This window comes from Macrobrachium nipponense, chromosome 5, assembly GCF_015104395.2.
Source record: "Macrobrachium nipponense isolate FS-2020 chromosome 5, ASM1510439v2, whole genome shotgun sequence".
NCBI classification, from domain to species: Eukaryota; Metazoa; Arthropoda; class Malacostraca; order Decapoda; family Palaemonidae; genus Macrobrachium; species Macrobrachium nipponense.
The window spans coordinates 58,402,251-58,421,318 of NC_061107.1; the positions used below are offsets into that span (position 1 = coordinate 58,402,251).

At 38.5% G+C, this 19,068-nt stretch overlaps 2 protein-coding genes across 4 annotated transcripts in view; both read left to right on the plus strand.

Moving 5' to 3' along the window:
• Nucleotides 1-19,068, plus strand: part of LOC135215358 (protein D2-like) — a 340,036-nt gene that overhangs the window by 105,987 nt on the left and 214,981 nt on the right. The gene's annotated exons all lie outside the window — the stretch shown is intronic.
• Nucleotides 1-19,068, plus strand: part of LOC135215350 (uncharacterized) — a 61,978-nt gene that overhangs the window by 30,328 nt on the left and 12,582 nt on the right. For 2 of the 3 annotated variants that reach the window (XM_064249907.1, XM_064249909.1), the window contains 2 exons: nt 1,023-1,204; nt 2,894-3,056. In XM_064249907.1, the coding sequence (XP_064105977.1) occupies nt 1,023-1,204; nt 2,894-3,056 (345 nt within the window). The remainder of the gene's footprint in view (nt 1-1,022; nt 1,205-2,893; nt 3,057-19,068) is intronic. The other variant, XM_064249910.1, reaches the window with a different exon arrangement.

The following is a 19,068-nucleotide window of genomic DNA, read 5'->3' on the forward strand; positions in this document are numbered from 1 at the left end:
AGCTAACTTTAAATGCTTTGAAATACAAACATTTATACACTTATAGAATCTAAAATTATGACTGCCATTGGTGCCAGCTAACTTTAAATGCTTTGAAATACAAACATTTATACACTTATAGAATCTAAAATTATGACCATCGCTGCTTATGATGTAATAAAAATCCTGTTCATAGAGGAAAATGAAGAAATATTGTTGTTGTGATACAGAGTAAACACAACCAGATAGCTATTCCCCACTCTCTAACAAATCTTCTCTATGAACGAATCCATCTGAGAAATTCCAGTTACTTCAGACATGCATGGTGTGTTTGAGTATCTGAAAGTTTTGGTTTTGAAGATTTAATATATATGATATAATTTGCATTATATTTTCCTATTCTAGAGTAATTTTACTGATATGTGTTTTCTGTCAAATAAATTTGAAATTCGATGAACAAAAGCTAGAAAACTGTATCTTCTCGTTTCTTGCTAATAGTACCTAAAGACAGTTTTTGAGGAGTGTCTGGGTACCTGTTGAAACAATAAGTTCAACAGTTCTTTCATGTATAATTTATAGAACAATAATGATAAAAAAAAGTAACATAAGCACTACATGGTAGTGTGTAATGTAATGTTCATTTGTCTGCTGATTATTTACAGAACCAGTAGCAACCGTTTTGCTCCACATAACTAATTAACTAATTAAAATTTCATCCAAATCTTTGTGTATGTGCATGTGTAGGGTTTGTTAAAAGAAATCACAACAATTTTGTGTTTGGTATGGCATACAAAACACATCAGTGACATTTGCACCACTTTCATCTCTTGCAAAAAGGTTCATTTTCAACTTACCTGTGTGAGATACACAAAATCTGGAAACTTGTAAACTGTGAAATATGTATGACATGCATATATATAAATTTATGAAAAAAATTTTGTTCTAATTATATATATATATATATATATATGTATGTATGTATGTATAATTATATATATTATAAGCGGTTGTTAAGAGACTGATTTTATGTTGATTTTCTTAAGACCCAGCAGATAAGAATGCAGTCATTGATGAAATGGAGTTTACAAAAAGTATTAGTTCAGATACTCAAGGTCATCAAAAAAAGTTTTTGCCACAGTGTCCCAAGAAGATCTCTTTTAATGTCAATTGCTCGTCTCTTGGACGAACACTTTCATTACCCAACTCCAACATTTACAGCCCATCAGTAAGTACAACTGTAAACATAACTTTTCTATTCATGTTTTTAACCTTTCAGTACTAAGGAACTTTTGTATGTGTATGTTTCATGGAAACTCAGTTCATGTATTACATGAAATCAAGGCAAATCTTTCCTTAGTAGAAGAAAAAAGATTGTGTGTACTCTTTTTACCTTTTCTCAATGAAGTGGACTTTCCCGCTAATGGATTTCTTGCAATTTCATTTATAATTGATTCTCCCCCTTTTTTCACTGGATGCCTAAACCATCTCAGTTCTTGTAATTACAATTTATGTATAGTCTCTGAAACCAACATTTGTAATTTTCCAATTTGTATTTATGTTACAGAGGAAGCAACTGTTTAATCTTTGCCTTTCTGTCATAAGCATTTTATATGTATGTGGTAGATACCAGTCCCTTTTACCATATACAGTTAGCAGTCCATAGCACTGCATGCACTCACTCATACACCATTCCCACTAATTGTATGATCACTTTACAGATAGCACCTTCCCTATGGTATTAGTATTCACCATACTCTTGGTTTTGTATTTGTTAAATTTCAATCCTTTCTTTTTTATTTCACATTTTATTGAAACTTTTCTAAGACACCTCTTTCTTTGAATTTGCTGTTTAACCCCAGGTTACCTTCAGAGAGTTTGTATCTCTGCCTCTTCCGAGACTAAACCAGGAACTATTGGTTCAAGGCCATCATCACTTTGGTAGAGGTAACAGGAAACTCTAGTAATCTAACTGAGCAACACTTGATGAAAGTCTCGGTAAATGCCGCATGAAAGTTAGGTATTTTTGTTAAGTCTCATTTATATATTTATAACAAATAAAATAAATGCAACCTGTTTTAGGTTATTTGTGCTTGCTTAACTAGAATACTGTTCTCTGGTGGATATCTTCTGCCAAATTTATCTATTGACAATAGAGTTGTTCATGGTGGTAGTTTTCAGTTTCCTAATAGTAGCAGTTGTGACTTTGACCATCAACAGATGGTCTTGTTTGTCCCTATATCATAAGTTGTATTTCAACTGAGATCTTTCACATTCACAATTGATCCCTGATCCCGTTTACCTGCCAATAGCAACTACATTCGGTAAACAACACCACCAACATGATGTTTTAAATGTGCCTTGCTCTTGAACTTATTAGTTCCAGAGGTCCTTTATACCTCACACCGTTGACTGTGGAAGAGCCTCCAAGCGGGAGTAATTTATTTTCTCTCCTTTTTTTTACCACCCAAGTGGGATCTCACTTTATTTTCTCTTTTTACCAAAGTGGGATCTCGTCTTTACCTTCTTTTACTTCTTATTAATGAACACCATATCCTTTGGATGCTTGAATTTAACCATCATTTCTGAAACTTTGCACAGTATAGTCCTTCCAGACTAAATAGTGTGTTTGATAAGGCACTGTAAAATTATCAGTTTAGTTCGTACTGCCCCAAACTATTTATCCTCCTTGCTAGCATAAGATGCATTACTTATGGCCACTTAAGAGGACTGATGCATTGATGCATATGGCCTTCTTTAAAATAAATGGCTATGTACTTATTTTCAACTTTGAGGAAAGTTCCCTTAAGTAATAGAAATTAAATTTTTAATGAACTGTAAAAAGTGGGGTCAGACAAACTAAATATCTAAGTGACACTAAAGAAACCTAAACTTTGGAACTCCATTTCTTTTTCAGGGTATGGCAATCGATGGTGAAGCTTCACTTATTACAAAGAGAATCATTTGAAGTTAATAAAATGGTAGATTATGAGAGGGATCTTGGTGAAGTTTGGCAGAATCATCCCAGCCCTTTGGTTGCATATAACCTTCTAGCATTGCCAGTACCTAACTGGAAACTGGTAGGTACAAAAGAGTCTATATTTAATTTGTTTATGAAGTGACCTATACTTTTTACCATTATAAATGCTGTACAGTTGACCGCCTGGATTCACAGATTCAGCAATTCACGGAATTTTCTGTGGAACCTATCAAAAAATTATTTGCAGGTAAACTCACCCATTTGCAGGTTTTTTCATGCAACATATCTATAAATCATTTGCAGGAACTCTCCTATTCACAGATATTTTTATTTTTCATAGAGCAATACGTATTTGCATTTTCATATTACTACATATTTACTGCACACAGTGCCTCAGTGGCGTGACCGGTATGGTCTTGACCTGCCACCTTGGTGGCCACGAGTTTGATTCTCGGCCATTCCATTGAGGGGTTAGAGATGTGTATTTCTGGTGATAGAAGTTCACTCTCGGCATGGTTCGGAAGTCACGTAAAGCCATTGGTCCCGTTGCTGAATACCCACTGGTTCCATGCAACGTAAAAACACCACACAAACAAACATATTTATTGCATAATAACATTTTATTTTAAATAATAATGTACTACACTCATAATAATACAGGCAGTCGAGCGACAACGATAACTTACTTTTCGGTGCCAATATCAGCTGATCCTTAGTTATCGGTACCAGTAACTGAGGATCGGTGCTGATGACTGAGGATTATTATTACCGATTTTTGGTTATTTGCAATTTTTAGTTATTATCAAGCCATCAGAACGGAACCCCCCACTGATACTACAGTAGTACTTACATAATATTAATAAGATTAAATAATAATAATACGTAATAGTACACACTGGGTACTACCTGTAGTAATAATACATATTTTTACACATTCAACTTACCTGTCAGATATATACTTAGCTATTGACTCCGTCGCGCCGACAGAATTTTGAATTTCGCGCACATGCTACAGGTAGGTCAGGTGATCCACCGCGCTGCCGCTGGGTGGCAGGAATAGGAACCATTCCCGTTTTCCATCAGATTTTTTCTGTCGGCCATACTGGTAACATCGTTGTTGGTATCTCCGGCTGGATTTCGTTTTTGAATTGCAATTGATCTTCGTTTTGGACCTTTTGGTGACGTATTTGGATCGTTGTATTGGCATACGCTATTGTGGACCGTTATTTGGATTTTGTCTTGGATTTTTCATCATGATGTCTGATTCTGGAAGTGTGGTGAGAATGTGTGTGAGAATGTGTGTGAATGAAGGGTGCAAGGTGAGGATGCCGAAAGCTTCGGTTGATCCTCACACTGTCTGTAGAGGTAGGAAGTATGAATGCTCTATCGATAACACTCGTTGTGAATGTGAGAGTTTGAGTGCTGAAGGGTGGAAGTCTCTAACTTCTTATTTAAAGAAGTTAGAGAAAGACCGGTTAAGGAAGTCCTCTTCGAAAACCAAGCCTAGCTCTCTTTCTTCAAGTGATTTGGTGGGTAATTTCGTACCCTCTTCTAACATGATGAACGCTCCTTCTAATATTTCAGGACCTTCTCCTAATGTAGATCCTACGGAATCTGCTTCGGAGATCGCAAGCCTTAAAGAAGCGCTTATGAAAATGGAGCGTAAAATGGCTGCCATGGAAGGTAAGCAAAATATTAGTGCTGTGGAAAGTGATGTGAATGTCCCCAGTGAAGTGGAGGCGGCGTCTGATTGGCTTCACAACGTTCCCAGGCCTAGACCTCTTTCAAGCTCCCAAGCCCAAAGGAGAAGGAATGTCAAAAGCCGTACGGAGGTTGTGGAGAATCCCCACCAGTCAGACGTCTCTTCGGCAGAATCTGTGACACCGCAGACTGCCAAAGAACGCATTAGAAAAAGCGTTCTACGTGAATGTTTTTCTTCGTCCGAGAATTCTTCACCTAAAAGAGGATGGAGATCGGCGGATCTTTCTCGTCCCCTGAAGAGGATCTGGGAAGAAACTGGGATAAACTCGAGTCCGGAACGATTTTCGGAGGATTCCCCGACAGAGATCAAGAAAGCAAAAGTTATGCCTTCTCCCGCTAAGTCGTGGAGAATGGAGAAAGAATGCTCTCCTTCCACTCATTTTGATCAAAGAGAGGAAACTAAAATTTTGAAGGATATGCAAGAGTCCATTGCTTCTCTGGTCGGAGTTCTTTTCAGAGATCCTCCCAGAAGAAAGGATATTAATCTTCCGGTGAAGAAATCTAAAACTTCTTATTATCAACCTCCCAGAAAAGAAGTTTATTCTTCGGATGAGGAGTCTATCTTTCACAGACCCGCGAAATTACGTGTTCATGGAGCGCTTTCCGGGCGCAAGGCGCCAGCCAGGAGCGATGCGCCAGCCAGGCGTGAGGCGCCAGCTAGGCGCGAAGCGCTAGCCAGGCGCAATCCAACATGGGAACATGAAGAGCCAGATAATGACTACTCTTCAGATCAATTTGGTTACAAAGAACAACCTTTGAAGGATAGAAGAAGTTTCTTAAAGGAAGTGACCAAGCGCGAAGCGCCAGCCAAGCGCGAGGCGCCAGCCGCGCACGAGGAGACAACCAAGCGCGAAGCGCCAACCAGACGCGAGGCCCCATCCAAACAGGAAACGCAAATCAGGCGTGAAGAGCCAGACAAGCGAGAAGTTACAAGCAGTAGCAGAAGATCTTTATTTAGGCATGTAATATCTTCTGATAGCGACTCTCCTGCAAATAGAAGCCCTACTCAGAATAGGGAGAATGGAACTCCACAAAGGCAACCTAGTACGTTGAAGGTTACAGTTTCCACTTCCATGTCTCAAGATAAATTAGTGGAAAGGAAAGGGAGAGCTTCTAGATCTGTTAGTCTCTCTCCTTCTAGAAGTATCTCTCCTAAAGAAACTGGTTCTACGGATAAAGATTCTCAGAAAAGAGCTCGCTCTCCTTCTATGATGGAGTTGGAAGACGTTTCGTAGGAAGAAACGTTTCGGAGGAAGAAACCCCGAACAATGAGGGTGTGTCTAATTATAAAGTGTTAGCTTCTCTTCTCCTTCAAGAGTTTGGAGATTCTCTAAGCCCTGCAGCTCCTCCCTCTCCTAGATCTCTGTTCTCTAGTACGAAGATTCCTAAGTCCTCTTCGTATTTAAAAATGAGGCCAGCCATATCAATGAAGAAGGCGCTTCAATCATTAAATAATTGGATGAACTTGAAGAAGGAAGCTCAGAAGACAGTTTATTGCTCTCCTCCATGTAAGCTCGGAGGTAGGAGAGGAATATGGTATAGGACGGAGGAAGCTATGGGGCTTATGCTTCCATCTTCCGCAGAAGCGGATTTTTCGAGCTTGGTTGAAGCATCAAGGAGACATGCATTGAACTCAGCGAAGGCGTATTGGAGTATGTCAGAATTGGATCAGCACCCTAAGGGACTTTTCCATGTACTAGAAGTATTTAACTTCTTGGATTGGTCCCTTGGAGTGCTGGCCAAGAAGGCAAAGGAACCGGAAGTTTTGGAACCTGAAGTTTTGCATAGTATTTTATCCTGCATGGATAAGGCAGTTCAAGATGGTTCGGGAGAATTGACATCTCTGTTTGGGTCGGGAGTGGTGAAGAAGAGATCATTATTTGGTTCATTTCTAACCAAAGCAGTATCTCCTTCACAGAGGTCAGCCCTTTTGTATGCTCCTCTCTCGGATCACCTTTTTCCTTCTCACTTGGTGAAGGATATATCTAAGTCGCTTGCTGAAAAGGCAACCCAATATCTCTTGGTTTAATCCACCAAGAAAACAAGACCAGCAATACCAGTGACGAAGAAGACTACTCATACTCCGGTAGTGCCCTTTCGGAGAGGTTCCACCTCTCGACCTCCAACTAAAAGGAAGACAACAGAGAAGCGAGGAAGGTCCTCCTGTCGGGCCTTTAAGAAATCAAAATAGCAGCGAAGTCCTCCAAACATCTGTAGGGGCCAGACTCCTAAACTTTGTAGGGGCCTGGGCAATAAGGGAAGCCGATCTTTGGACGTTAGCAGTATTGGAGAAGGGTTACATTATACCTTTTCAGGACAAACCACCTTTGTCAAAATCTCCAAAGGAACTGTCGGCGAAGTACAAGGACCCTGTTCTGAGAGAGACACTTCTTCAGATGGTGATAGCGATGAGGGACAAAGAGGCAATAGAAGAGGTTCAGGATCCTTCCTCTCCGGGGTTTTACAACCGCCTATTCTTAGTACCGAAGGCATCAGGAGGATGGAGACTGGTCTTGGATGTGAGCATCCTGAACCGTTATGCGGAAAAGAAAAAGTTCTCGATGGAGACTTCTGCCTCGGTACTTTCGGCCCTGCGGAGGGGAGACTGGATGGTCTCTCTGGACCTTCAGGATGCCTATTTTCACGTTCCTATTCACCCATCGTCGAAGAAGTATCTCAGGTTTGTGATACAAGGAAAGGTCTACCAGTTCAGGGCCTTGTGCTTCGGCCTCTACACGGCTCCGCTGGTATTTACGTACCTGATGCGGAACGTAGCCAGATGGCTACATCTGGAAGGTATAAGCGTCTCTCTTTACCTAGACGATTGGCTGGTAAGAGCCAAATCCCAGGAACAATGTTTGGAGGATCTGCTGAAGACACTCGAATTGACAAAATCGTTAGGACTTCTCGTGAATCTCAAGAAATCTCAGATGGTCCCCAGTCAGGACTTAAGTCTATTTTGGGGATTCAGATGAATTCTCGGGATTTTCGGGTTTTTCCGTCCCAAGAAAGGATTCTTCGAGGGATTCAGAAAGTTACGTTCTTTCTAAAGAAAGAGAAGAGTTCAGCCAGGGAGTGGCTAAGCCTTCTAGGGACTCTTTCTTCCCTAGAACAATTCGTGTCCCTAGGAAGACTTCATCTACAACCACTGCAATTCTTCCTAAAGCAATCATGGACTTGGAAAAAGGGCCGTCAGTCGGACACTTTTCCGGTGACAATAGAGGCGAAGAAACACCTGAAGTGGTGGCTGCTCCCGCTAAAAAAGAACGAGGGAGTATCTCTTAGAGGTTCGGAACCCAAACCAAATCTTGTTTTCAGACGCTTCAGAGACGGGATGGGGAGCGACCTTAGGGGCAAGAGAAGTGTCGGGCAGATGGGAGAAAGAGCAAAAGGACTGGCATATAAATGCCAAAGAACTGTATGCAGTGTTCCTGGCATTGAGATCCTTTGAGTCAGAAGTGAAAAATCAAGTGATTCAAGTCAACGCGGACAACACCACGGCGTTGGCTTATATAAAAAAACAAGGGGGGACGCACTCGTTTTCCCTTTACGAGATAACGAGGGACCTGTTGTTATGGACGGAGGAGAGGAACATTACCCTCCTAACCAGATTTGTCAAAGGGGAAAAGAATGTCAGAGCAGACAAACCAAGTTCTCCCCACGGAGTGGACTCTGCACGAACAAGTTTGTCAAAGTCTGTGGAACCTGTGGGGAAGACCACAAATAGATTTATTTGCGATGTTCCTTTCAAAAAGGATAGAGAACTTCTGCTCCTCAGTCGAAGACCTGAGAGTGATAGCGGTGGATGCCATGCTACTGGAATGGTCAGGACTTTACGCTTACGCAGGGACGAGACTAACTCTCATCGCCCCGTTTTGGCCATCCCAAGATTGGTTCACAGAGGTACAGGAATGGACAGTAGACTACCCAAGATCTCTTCCAAACAGGATAGATCTTCTCAGACAACCCCACTTCGAGAGGTACCATCAAAACCTCCCCGCTCTCGCTCTGACTGCCTTTCGACTATCGAAAGATTGGTCAGAGCAAGAGGCTTTTCAAGCAAAGCTTCGAAAGCAATTGCTAGAGCCCGAAGATCGTCAACTATTCGGGTCTATCAATCGAAGTGGGATGTGTTCAGAAGATGGTGTAGGAAGAATAAACTGTCCTCCTCCGATACCTCTGTGACCAATATAGCAGATTTTCTGTTATTCCTGAGAGAAGAATCCCATCTTTCTGTGTCTACCATAAGAGGATACCGAAGCATGCTCTCGTCGGTATTTAGAAAAAGAGGTTTGAATTTGGCAGAGGATAAAGATTTACACGATCTAATAAGATCATTTGAAACTTCTAAATCTATATCTTCAGCTCCTCCAAGCTGGAATCTAGATGTAGTACTCAAATTCCTCTCATCAGAAAAATTTTTGAACCTCCCGACCGTGCCTCGTTCAGAGACTGGACGAGAAAGTGTATTTTCCTCATAGCCTTAGCTACGGCTAAGAGAACAAGTGAAATCCATGCCCTAGATTCTCGGGTGGGTTTTAAGAAAGACGCAGCCATCTGTTCTTTCCAAACTCTATTTTTGGCTAAAAATGAAAACCCTTCGAAACCCTGGCCAAGGAGTTTTGAAGTGAAAAGTCTTTCAACATTGGTGGGAGACAAAATTGAAAGAACGTTATGCCCAATTAGAGCTCTTAAGTTCTATCTTAAAAAGAAAGAAGAGCTAGGGGCATGTAAACAAGGTTTATGGTGCGCAGTTCGTGATACGAAAAGACCAATGTCCAAAAATGTGCTAGCGTATTTTGTTAGAAGTGTGATTACGGAAGCTCACAGTGAATGTGCAGACAATTCCTTTAAGACACTGCGAGTAAAGGCTCATGAGGTAAGAGCTGTGGCGACATCGTTATCTTTCCAAAAGAATATGTCCATGAAGGATATTATTAATGCGACCTATTGGAGATGCAACTCGGTATTTGCATCCCACTATCTTAGAGATGTTAGGATTACCTATGACAAGTGCTTCTCTCTGGGTCCTTTTGTGTCTGCGGATACAGTGCTGGGACTGGGGACGCATACCGATCTGTAACGTAAATATTAAAATTAGTTGTGCTAAAACCTTACCTTTGAGATAGGTTCTAAGTTTCTTACATGACGGCTGGATGTCGACAGGCGGCCATTGCCTAGGATAAGTAAGGAACTGTGAGTTTATCTTATAGGATGGGCTATACTAGAGACTGTGTCTTTGATCATACGTAAATCTCCACTTTTTGAGACAGGTTTATGGTTTACTGCTGGTAAGGGTGCTTGTTGTCGCACAGGCGGCCATTATCCTTGTGAGTAAGGAACTGGAAATGTGCCTTATAAGTGGAGTTGTACTAAAGACTTTGTCTAAATTCGTACATGAACCTCCCTTTTTGAGACAGTATCAAGGTTTTCTGCTGGCAGGAGTACTTGACGTTGCACAGGCGGCCGTTGCTTTTGCCAGTAAGAGGCTGAGAATAGGTCTTAAAAGCGGGGTTGTACAAAATTAAATTTTGATTTTATATTTCGTGAAAATGTTATGTGTAAGGTAATTGTGATTGAGTTTTTTGGTCGTTTGCAAGGGGTTCGGGGATGATTCCTTGCAATCTTAGTAATAACATGGTGTTAGGTTAAGGTGATCGGGATCGGTATTGTGCTCCTTAGAAAAAAGGTTCTTGTCATATAAGTGGATTTGAATCCCTTTGACATAGCCCTTATAGGATCGGCCAAGTAAGTGGATAAGACCCCTTTGGCAGACCTACAAGAACTCTTAGCAATAGATCAATATCTCGCTGAGGCTCTTGAGACTAAGCAGACTCCTGGGCATTAACCATGAAGTCTTCAGTCTATACAGGTAGGAACCAAGGTTTTATTTATTTATTACCTACAACGTATGTTGTGATTTCTGTTTAAATCAGTTACCAGCTGTCTTTTACCCTCCTCCAATGGTGTGATTCAGCTAAGTATATATCTGACAGGTAAGTTGAATGTATAAAAATGATATTGTTATGATACAATAAAGTTTTATACATACTTACCTGGCAGATATATACTTAGCTATTGACTCCGTCGCGCCGACAGAATTTTGAATTTCACGCACACTCTACAGGTAGGTCAGGTGATCCACTGCGCTGCCGCTGGGTGGCAGGAATAGGAACCATTCCCGTTTTCCATCAGATTTTTTCTAAACCATCTGTCTCCTGAGGGGAGGATGGGTGGGCAATTAATTGTATATATCTGCCAGGTAAGTATGTATAAAACTTTATTGTATCATAACAATATCATATTAAATCATATGGGTATTCACCAGTGATGAATGTTGATTATAGATGATGATTATTAATTAGCTCTACAGTCCAATGAATGATGATGAAGATATGACTGCACAGCAAAGTAGAGGAACTACATCTCTGAGGGCACCTCTTCCCCTTTTTAAGGAGGCACTTTGTTAGCAGTTTTGAGAGGCACCACCTTCTTGGGGGTAACTGTTAACAAAGATGGTACAGTAGGGCTGCATGAGCGCATTAATAGCAATGGAAACATTTGTGCCCCTTCCGTCATTATTGTCCAATGCCTTTATCATTTTCTGCAGCTGCCTGACTTTATTAAATCCATACAGACCATGAAATGGTTCAAAATCCTCGTCTGTTGGTGGGATAGTAAAGGAGGCGAGTTCTTCTCCAAGAATGGCCTCCCCAAGTATTTTACCCTGTTCATTACTTGTTCTCCATGCAGGCGACCACTCTTCATGTCACACTGTAATGGGCTGCTACTTCCCAGAAGTCTTAAGAGAAGCGAGGAGTGCACTGAGTTATTGGGTTATTTGCCACTATGGTATACATACACACAGTACAGTTGCACACACACGCACACACACATATATATATATATATATATATATATATATATATATAGTATATATATATATATATATATATATATATATATATATATATATATATATATATATATATATATATATACACTTACATTGATATTCTGCCCATACTATACATATTATTAAATATTTTGTTGTAAAATTATTTATAAATATTACATACATAAAGTGTTATAGGATGATACATAGTAGTACATAGAGCATATCTTTGAGTATTTTCATATTACTTATTAAAAACTACAATTATTTTCATGACTACTGTAAATACATTTTTATGATGAAAAAAGATTGGCCAATTTTCAAATAATATAGTACTCTTATTATATTAACCCTTTAACGCCTAAGGGGTATAATAAAAATCGTCTCCCGTGTGCCGAGGGGGTCTCGGAGTGAGCGCCGAAGCGGAAAAAATATATATTTTTTTAAATCACAGCACGCTTGGTTTTCAAGATTAAGAGTTCATTTTTGGCTCCGTTTTTTGTCATTGCCTGAGTTTAGTATGCAACCATCAGAAATGAAAAAAAAATATCATCATCATATATAAATAATGCGATATATGATAGCGCGAAAACAAAATTTCATATATAATTGTATTCAAATCAAGCTATGAGCAAAACGGTTAAAGCTAACAAGTCAATTTTTTTCCGTTGTATTGTACACTAAATTGCAATCATTTTGGTATATAACACATTGTAAAACGATCAAAGCAACACAGAGAAAATACTATCACAAAATGATGCATGAATTCGTAACGCGTGGACGTAAAATTTTTTTTTATTTTTTTTTTTTTTTTTTCCCCAAAAATTCACCATAAATCTAAATATTGTTCTAGAGACTTCCAATTTGTTTCAAAATGAAGATAAATGATTGAATATTACTATACTGTAAGAGTTTTAGCTTACAATTGCAGTTTTCAACCATTTCGGACGAGTTAAAGTTGACAGAATGTCTAATTTTTAAAATATTTTATTTATATGCAAATATTTAAAAAATTAGAAAAGCTACAACCTTCAATTATTTTTGGTTGTATTCTACATAAAATTGCGCACATTTTCATATATAAAACTCTATAAAACGCCTAATATGAAACTGAGCAAATATTATGATAATGCGACGTACGCATTTCGGAGATTTGCGGCGGAGAATCCAGGCGCGGAGGGAAGGAAAGTTTTTTTTTTTAAATTCACCATAAATCTAAATATTGTGCTAGAGACTTCGAATTTGATTCAAAATGAAGATAAATGACTGAATATTTCTAGACTGTAAGTTTTACCTTACAATTGCGTTTTTCTACCATTTCGGTAGTCAAAGTTGACCGAACGTGGTTTTTTTTCAATTTATCGTGATTTATATGCAAATATTTTGAAAATTAGAAAAGCTACATTGTTATATTCTTCATGAAATTGTGCACATTTTCATATATAAAACTTTATGTAACGGCTAATTTAAAATGGTGTAAACATTACGGCCAATCGCACGTATGATTTTTTTCGGAAGAGTTACCACGTGGACGTAAGGGAAAAATTTTTTTTTTTTTTTTTTTCCATAAATTCACCATAAATCAAAATATTGTGCTAGAGACTTCCACTTTGTTGCAAAATTAAGGTAAATGATTGAATATTACTAGAATATAAGAGTTTTAGCTTACAATTGCATTTTTTGACCATTTCGGTAGAGTCAAAGTTGACCGAAGGTTGAAGTTTTGGCACATCATTATTTATATGAAAATATTTTGAAATTGATAAAAGCTATAACCATGGGTTGTTTTTAGTTGTATTGTGCATGAAATTGTGCACATTTCCATATATAAAACTTTATGTAACGGCTACTTTAACCCTCTCACGCCGATTGGACATATTAAACGTCGAGTCAAAATGTCTCCCGTATGCCGATTGGACGTATCATACGTCGGCTCAAAAAAGTTTTTTTAAAAATTCGCGGAAAAATACTTATAGGCCTACCAGCCGAAAACTTTTGTATCACGTGCCTTGGGGGATGCTGGGAGTTCACGGATCAAGGCGTTGTTTTGTTTACAATCGCTACGCAAGCGCGAATTTCTTTCTTATCGCACTAAAAAGTATCTGTGACACATCTCGGAAATATTTCGTCACTTTGACATAATTTTTGCACCATTTTAAATTATCCTTTACATGAAGTATTATATATGAAAATGTGCGCAATTTCATGTAAAATACAACAAAAAAATACTCATGATTGTAGCTTTTATCAGTTTTGAAATATTTTAATATAAATAACAATAAGTGCAAAAATTTCAACCTTCGGTCAACTTTGACTCTACAGAAATAGTCGAGAAACGCAATTGTAAGCTAAAATTCTTATATTATAGTACTATTCAATCATTTGCCTTCATTTTGCAACAAATTGGACGTCTCTAGCACAATATTTCGATTTATGGTGAATTTATGAAAAAACTTTTTCCTTACGTTCGTTCGTGCGATAACTCTTCAGATAAATTTTTTTGTGCGATTGTCCTAATGTTTGCACCCTTTTAAATTTGCCGTTACATAAAGTTTTATATATGGAAATGTGCGAAATTTCATCCACAATACAACAAAAAACAACCCATGGTTGTAGCTTTTATCAGTTTTGAAATATTTTCATATAAATAACGTTAAGTGCAAAAATTTCAACTTTCGGTCAACTTTGACTCTACCGAAATGGTCGGAAAACGCAATTGTAAGCTAAAACTCTTATATTTTAGTAATATTCAATCATTTACCTTCATTTTGCAATGACTTGGAAGTCTCTAGCACAATATTTCGATTTATGGTGAATTTATGAAAAAAAAAAAAAAAAAAATTTCCTTACGTTCGCGCGGTAACTCTTCCGAAAAAATTAGAATTTTTTTGTGCGATTGTCGAAATGTTTGCAATTTCATGTAGAATACAACTAAAAATGATTGAAGGTTGTAGCTTTTCTCTTTTTTTGAAATATTTGCATATAAATCACGATACTATTCAATCATTTGCCTTCATTTTGCAACAAATTGGACGTCTCTAGCACAATATTTCGATTTATGGTTAATTTATGAAAAAAAAAAAAAAAAATTTTCCTTACGATTGTCGAATGTTTGCAATTTCATGTAGAATCAACTAAAAATGATTGAGGTTGTAGCTTTCTCTTTTTTTTTTGAAATATTATTTGCATATAAATCACGATAAATAGAAAAAAAACCACATTCAGTCAAATTTGACTACCGAAATAGTTGAAAAACGCAATTGTAAGCTAAAACTCTTACGGCCTAGTAATATTCCGTCATTTTTCTTAATTTTGAAACAAATTTGAAGTCTCTAAAACAATATTGTGATTTATGGTAAATTTTTGAAAAATATATTTACCTTCACTCCGCGCGCCGATTCGCGGCCGCGTCTCCGAAATACGTACATCGCATTATCCTAATATTTGCTCCTTTTCATATTAGCCTTTTTATAGTTTCATATATCAAAATGTGCACAAATTCATGAAAAATACAATAAAAAATAATTGAAGGTTGTAGCTTTTTCCATCTCCGAAATATGTGCATATAAAAAAATATATATATAAAAATTTCGACATTCGGTCAAATTTAACTCGTCCGAAATGGTCGAAATCTGCAATTCTAATCTAAAACTCTTACAGTATCGTAATATTCAATCAATTGTCTTAATTTTGAAACAAATTGGAAGTCTAGAACAATATTTAGAATTACAGTGAATTTTTGAAAATAACATTTTTTTACGTCAGCGTTACGAATTCGTACATCATTTTGTGATAATATTTTTCCAGTGTTGCTTTTATTGTTTTACTATGTATTATATATCAAAAGGATTGCAATTTAGTGTACAATACAACGAAAAAAAAGTAACTCGTTAGCTTTGACTGTTTTTTGCACAGCGTGATTTGAATACAATTATCTATGAATTTTATTTTTTTCGCTACCATATATCGCATTATTTACATATGATAATGATATTATTTTTCATTTCTGATGATTGCATACTAAACTTCAGGCAATGAAAAAAAAATGAGCCAAAAATGAACTCTTAAATCTTCAAAACTAAGCGCGCTGTGATTTTTTGACAAAATTATTTTTTCCGCTTCCGCGCTCACTCCAAACCGGCGCCGGCATACAGGAGAGGTTTTGATTTTTAGGGCTTCGGCGTAAGAGGGTTAAAATGGTGCAAACATTAAAACAATCGCACATGAGATTTTTTCGGAAGAGTTACCGCGCGGACGTAAGGAAGTTTTTTTTTCATAAATTCACCATAAATAGAAATATTGTGCTAGACACTTCCAATATGTTGCAAAATGAAGGTAAATGATTGAATATTACTAGAATATAAGAGTTTTAGCTTACAATTGCGTTTTTCGACCATTTCTGTAGAGTCAAAGTTGACCGAAGGTTGAAATTTTGGCACATTATGAAAATATTTCAAAACTGATAAAAGCTACAATCATGAGTATTTTTTTTTTATTCTACATGAAATTGCACACATTTTCATATATAATACTTCATGTAATGGCTAATTAAAAATGATGCAAAAATTATGTCAAAGTGATGAAATAATTTCCGAGGTGTGTCACTGATACTTTTTAGTGCGATAAGAAAGAAATTCGCGCTTGCGCACCTGCGTAACGATTGTAAACAAAACAACACCTTGATCCGTGAACTCCCAGCATCCCCCAAGGCGCCTGATTCAAAAGTTTTCAGCTGGTAGACCTATAAGTATTTTTCCGCGAATTTTAAAAAAAACTTTTGTATGTCGACGTAAATTACGCCCGGTCGGAACCCAAGAGACAAAAAATGTCGACGTAAAATATGTCCATTAGGTGTTTAAGGGTTAATGTAAACCCTGATAACTGGCAGTCCCCAGTTACCAGTGATCTGGTTTTATGGCGCTTGTCTATCACTGAATATCAGTGGTTCCCAGTTATCAGCGCCAATAATAGAGTATTGGCACTGATACATACCTAACTGAGGTGCCATTAACCGGTTATTGGCACCAAAGTTATCAGTGATTTTTGCTTATCATTAAGCCGTTGGAACAAAACACCCGCAATAACCGGGGACTGCCTAAATTTTTTTAATAAAAGCCAGCAAATGGCAGAGAAAGAACGTTTTGTGTTGTTGATATACCCAGGTGTAACGATAGTCAACATGCTATTGGGCATTCCACTGCACAGTTAGAGATGTGTATTTCTGGTGATAAAAGTTCACTCTCAATGTGGTTCGGAAGTCATGTAAAGCCGTTAGTCCCGTTGCTGAATAACCACTGGTTCCATGCAACAAACACAATACAAACAAACATGCTATTAGCTGTCGTCCACTGTGGCAGGATCACAAGAAAGCAAATCTCCCCACAGTTACTTAAGTCGTACCAACTGTCAAACTTTCCCTCTGCCACACTTTCCTCTTCATGTTACTAAATACACACAGGACAATTGGCTTACTCACCTCAGACTCCAGCTACTCAGGGCTAGGTGCTGTGCTGTCCACTAGATATAGGCTAGTCTTCGAGACACAACAACCGCTGAATTTCACTACCAAAGACAGAGAAGCACCAAAACCATACAACAACTTGAAAACAACACCCCAATCACTACACAAACAAATACCAATAGCTCAAAAACAACACTACAAATCATACAACTCAAACCCAGCACAACAAACCACAACCACCAACACTGTCTCCAACAGAGAACTCACAAAACCATCAAAATGCAAACACTCTCTCCATAAAAAATACACACACACTTACATAGTATCATATTAATATGAAACATGACATACCAAACATACAAGAACATTTAAAACTGTCAACCCAACGATGCTTTCACTTATTCTCTCGCTCTCATGCAGCCCTCGAAGATGTCAATGTAACTACCATTATCACTCCTCCATACCACAAAGCAGCCATTCATTTTCCTTGGCGCTCACTGGCTGTACACATGGCATTGATTGGATGAACACTCCCTCTCATCTCATGAAGATGGAATTCTGGGAGCCCGCATCAGTCCCAGTTCACTGTGTAGTAGGCAGCATCTTTTCGGGTGTAAATACGGATCTTTGTGTATCTGTGTTAATCTTTGTGTATCAGTTCTAATCATGCCTTAAATGCTTCTTGAAAGATGCCCTGCACCTTCTAAGGCTGCTGGTGAAGAGCATAAATGAAAGAAGGCGGTCATGAAGCTTGAGTAAAAGGTAAAACTTCACAATATGTTGAAGGAGGGCAAAAGTTATGCTGCAGTAAGGTGCCATTTTTATGTTAAAGTACAATGTGGTACATAAAGAAGAAAGAGGCAGAGATACAAAAGGCTGTAAGTATGAGCTGCTTTTGTACAACAAAAACAGTTTCGACAGTGCGAGATAAAAAAGTTATGAAGATGGAATCTGCGCTGGTATTCTGAGTAAAGGACTGCAGGGAGAAGATTGTGCCCCTTGATTCCAACATCATCCAAGAGAAAGAGCGACAACTGTACCAGCAGTTTTCAACTGCTAGGAAGATGGCGATGAAAAAGGGGAATTAGAATTCCTAGGCTTCAACAGACCCGCACCAATAGAAGAAGATGAGGAGGAAGAGCCACAAGCAGGACCATCATATCATCTCAAGCTTTTCAAACCAGCAAGGGATGGTACCACCAGTTCCATCTAAAGTCTGCTTCTCTGCATGGCGGAGCAGCTTCTGCAGACACTGAAGCAGCCATTAAATATCTGGAAACCTTTAAGAATATTATTGAGAAGAGCTACCATCCAGAACAGGTGTTCAATGGACGAGACTGGCCTTTTCTGGAATGTGCCATCCCGAATGTAAGTCATGAAGGACGAAGCAAGGATTAGGATAGGGTTACCTTCCTAATGTGTGGGATTACAGCCGACTTCATGTTGAAACCAAGCATCATTTACAAGGCTGCAAACCCCAAGGCCCTCAAGAATAAGAACAGCCTGTGTTCTGGATGCATAAACCCCAAGGCCTGGATACCAAAGTAATTACTGATTGCTGGTTCCATCAGTGTCATCCCTCAAGTTAAGCAATACCCGAGCGACTTGGGCATACGAGTTCAAGGTGTCGCTGATTCTGGGCAATGCTGGTGGTCACCCTCTCATTTGTTATTACCAGGGAGTACTGCTCAAGTTCCTCCCTGCCTACACCATGCTCTCTCCTCCAGCCCATGGACCAGGGCGTGATATGTGCCTACACCCAAAACTCCTTCCAGTACCTTGTGAATGCAATGGTCACCGAGAGTGAATTTGTGCTAAAAGACTATTAGCATAAAGTTACAATTGCCATGTCTGTCTGTCATGACTGATCGTTGATACATGAAGAAGGAAACCCTGAATGCATGCTGAAAGAAGTTGTGGCTGGAGTCAAGTCATGATTATAAGGGCTTCTCTCCTGAAGAAATTCAACTTTCAGCCATTATTATGGCAGTCCAG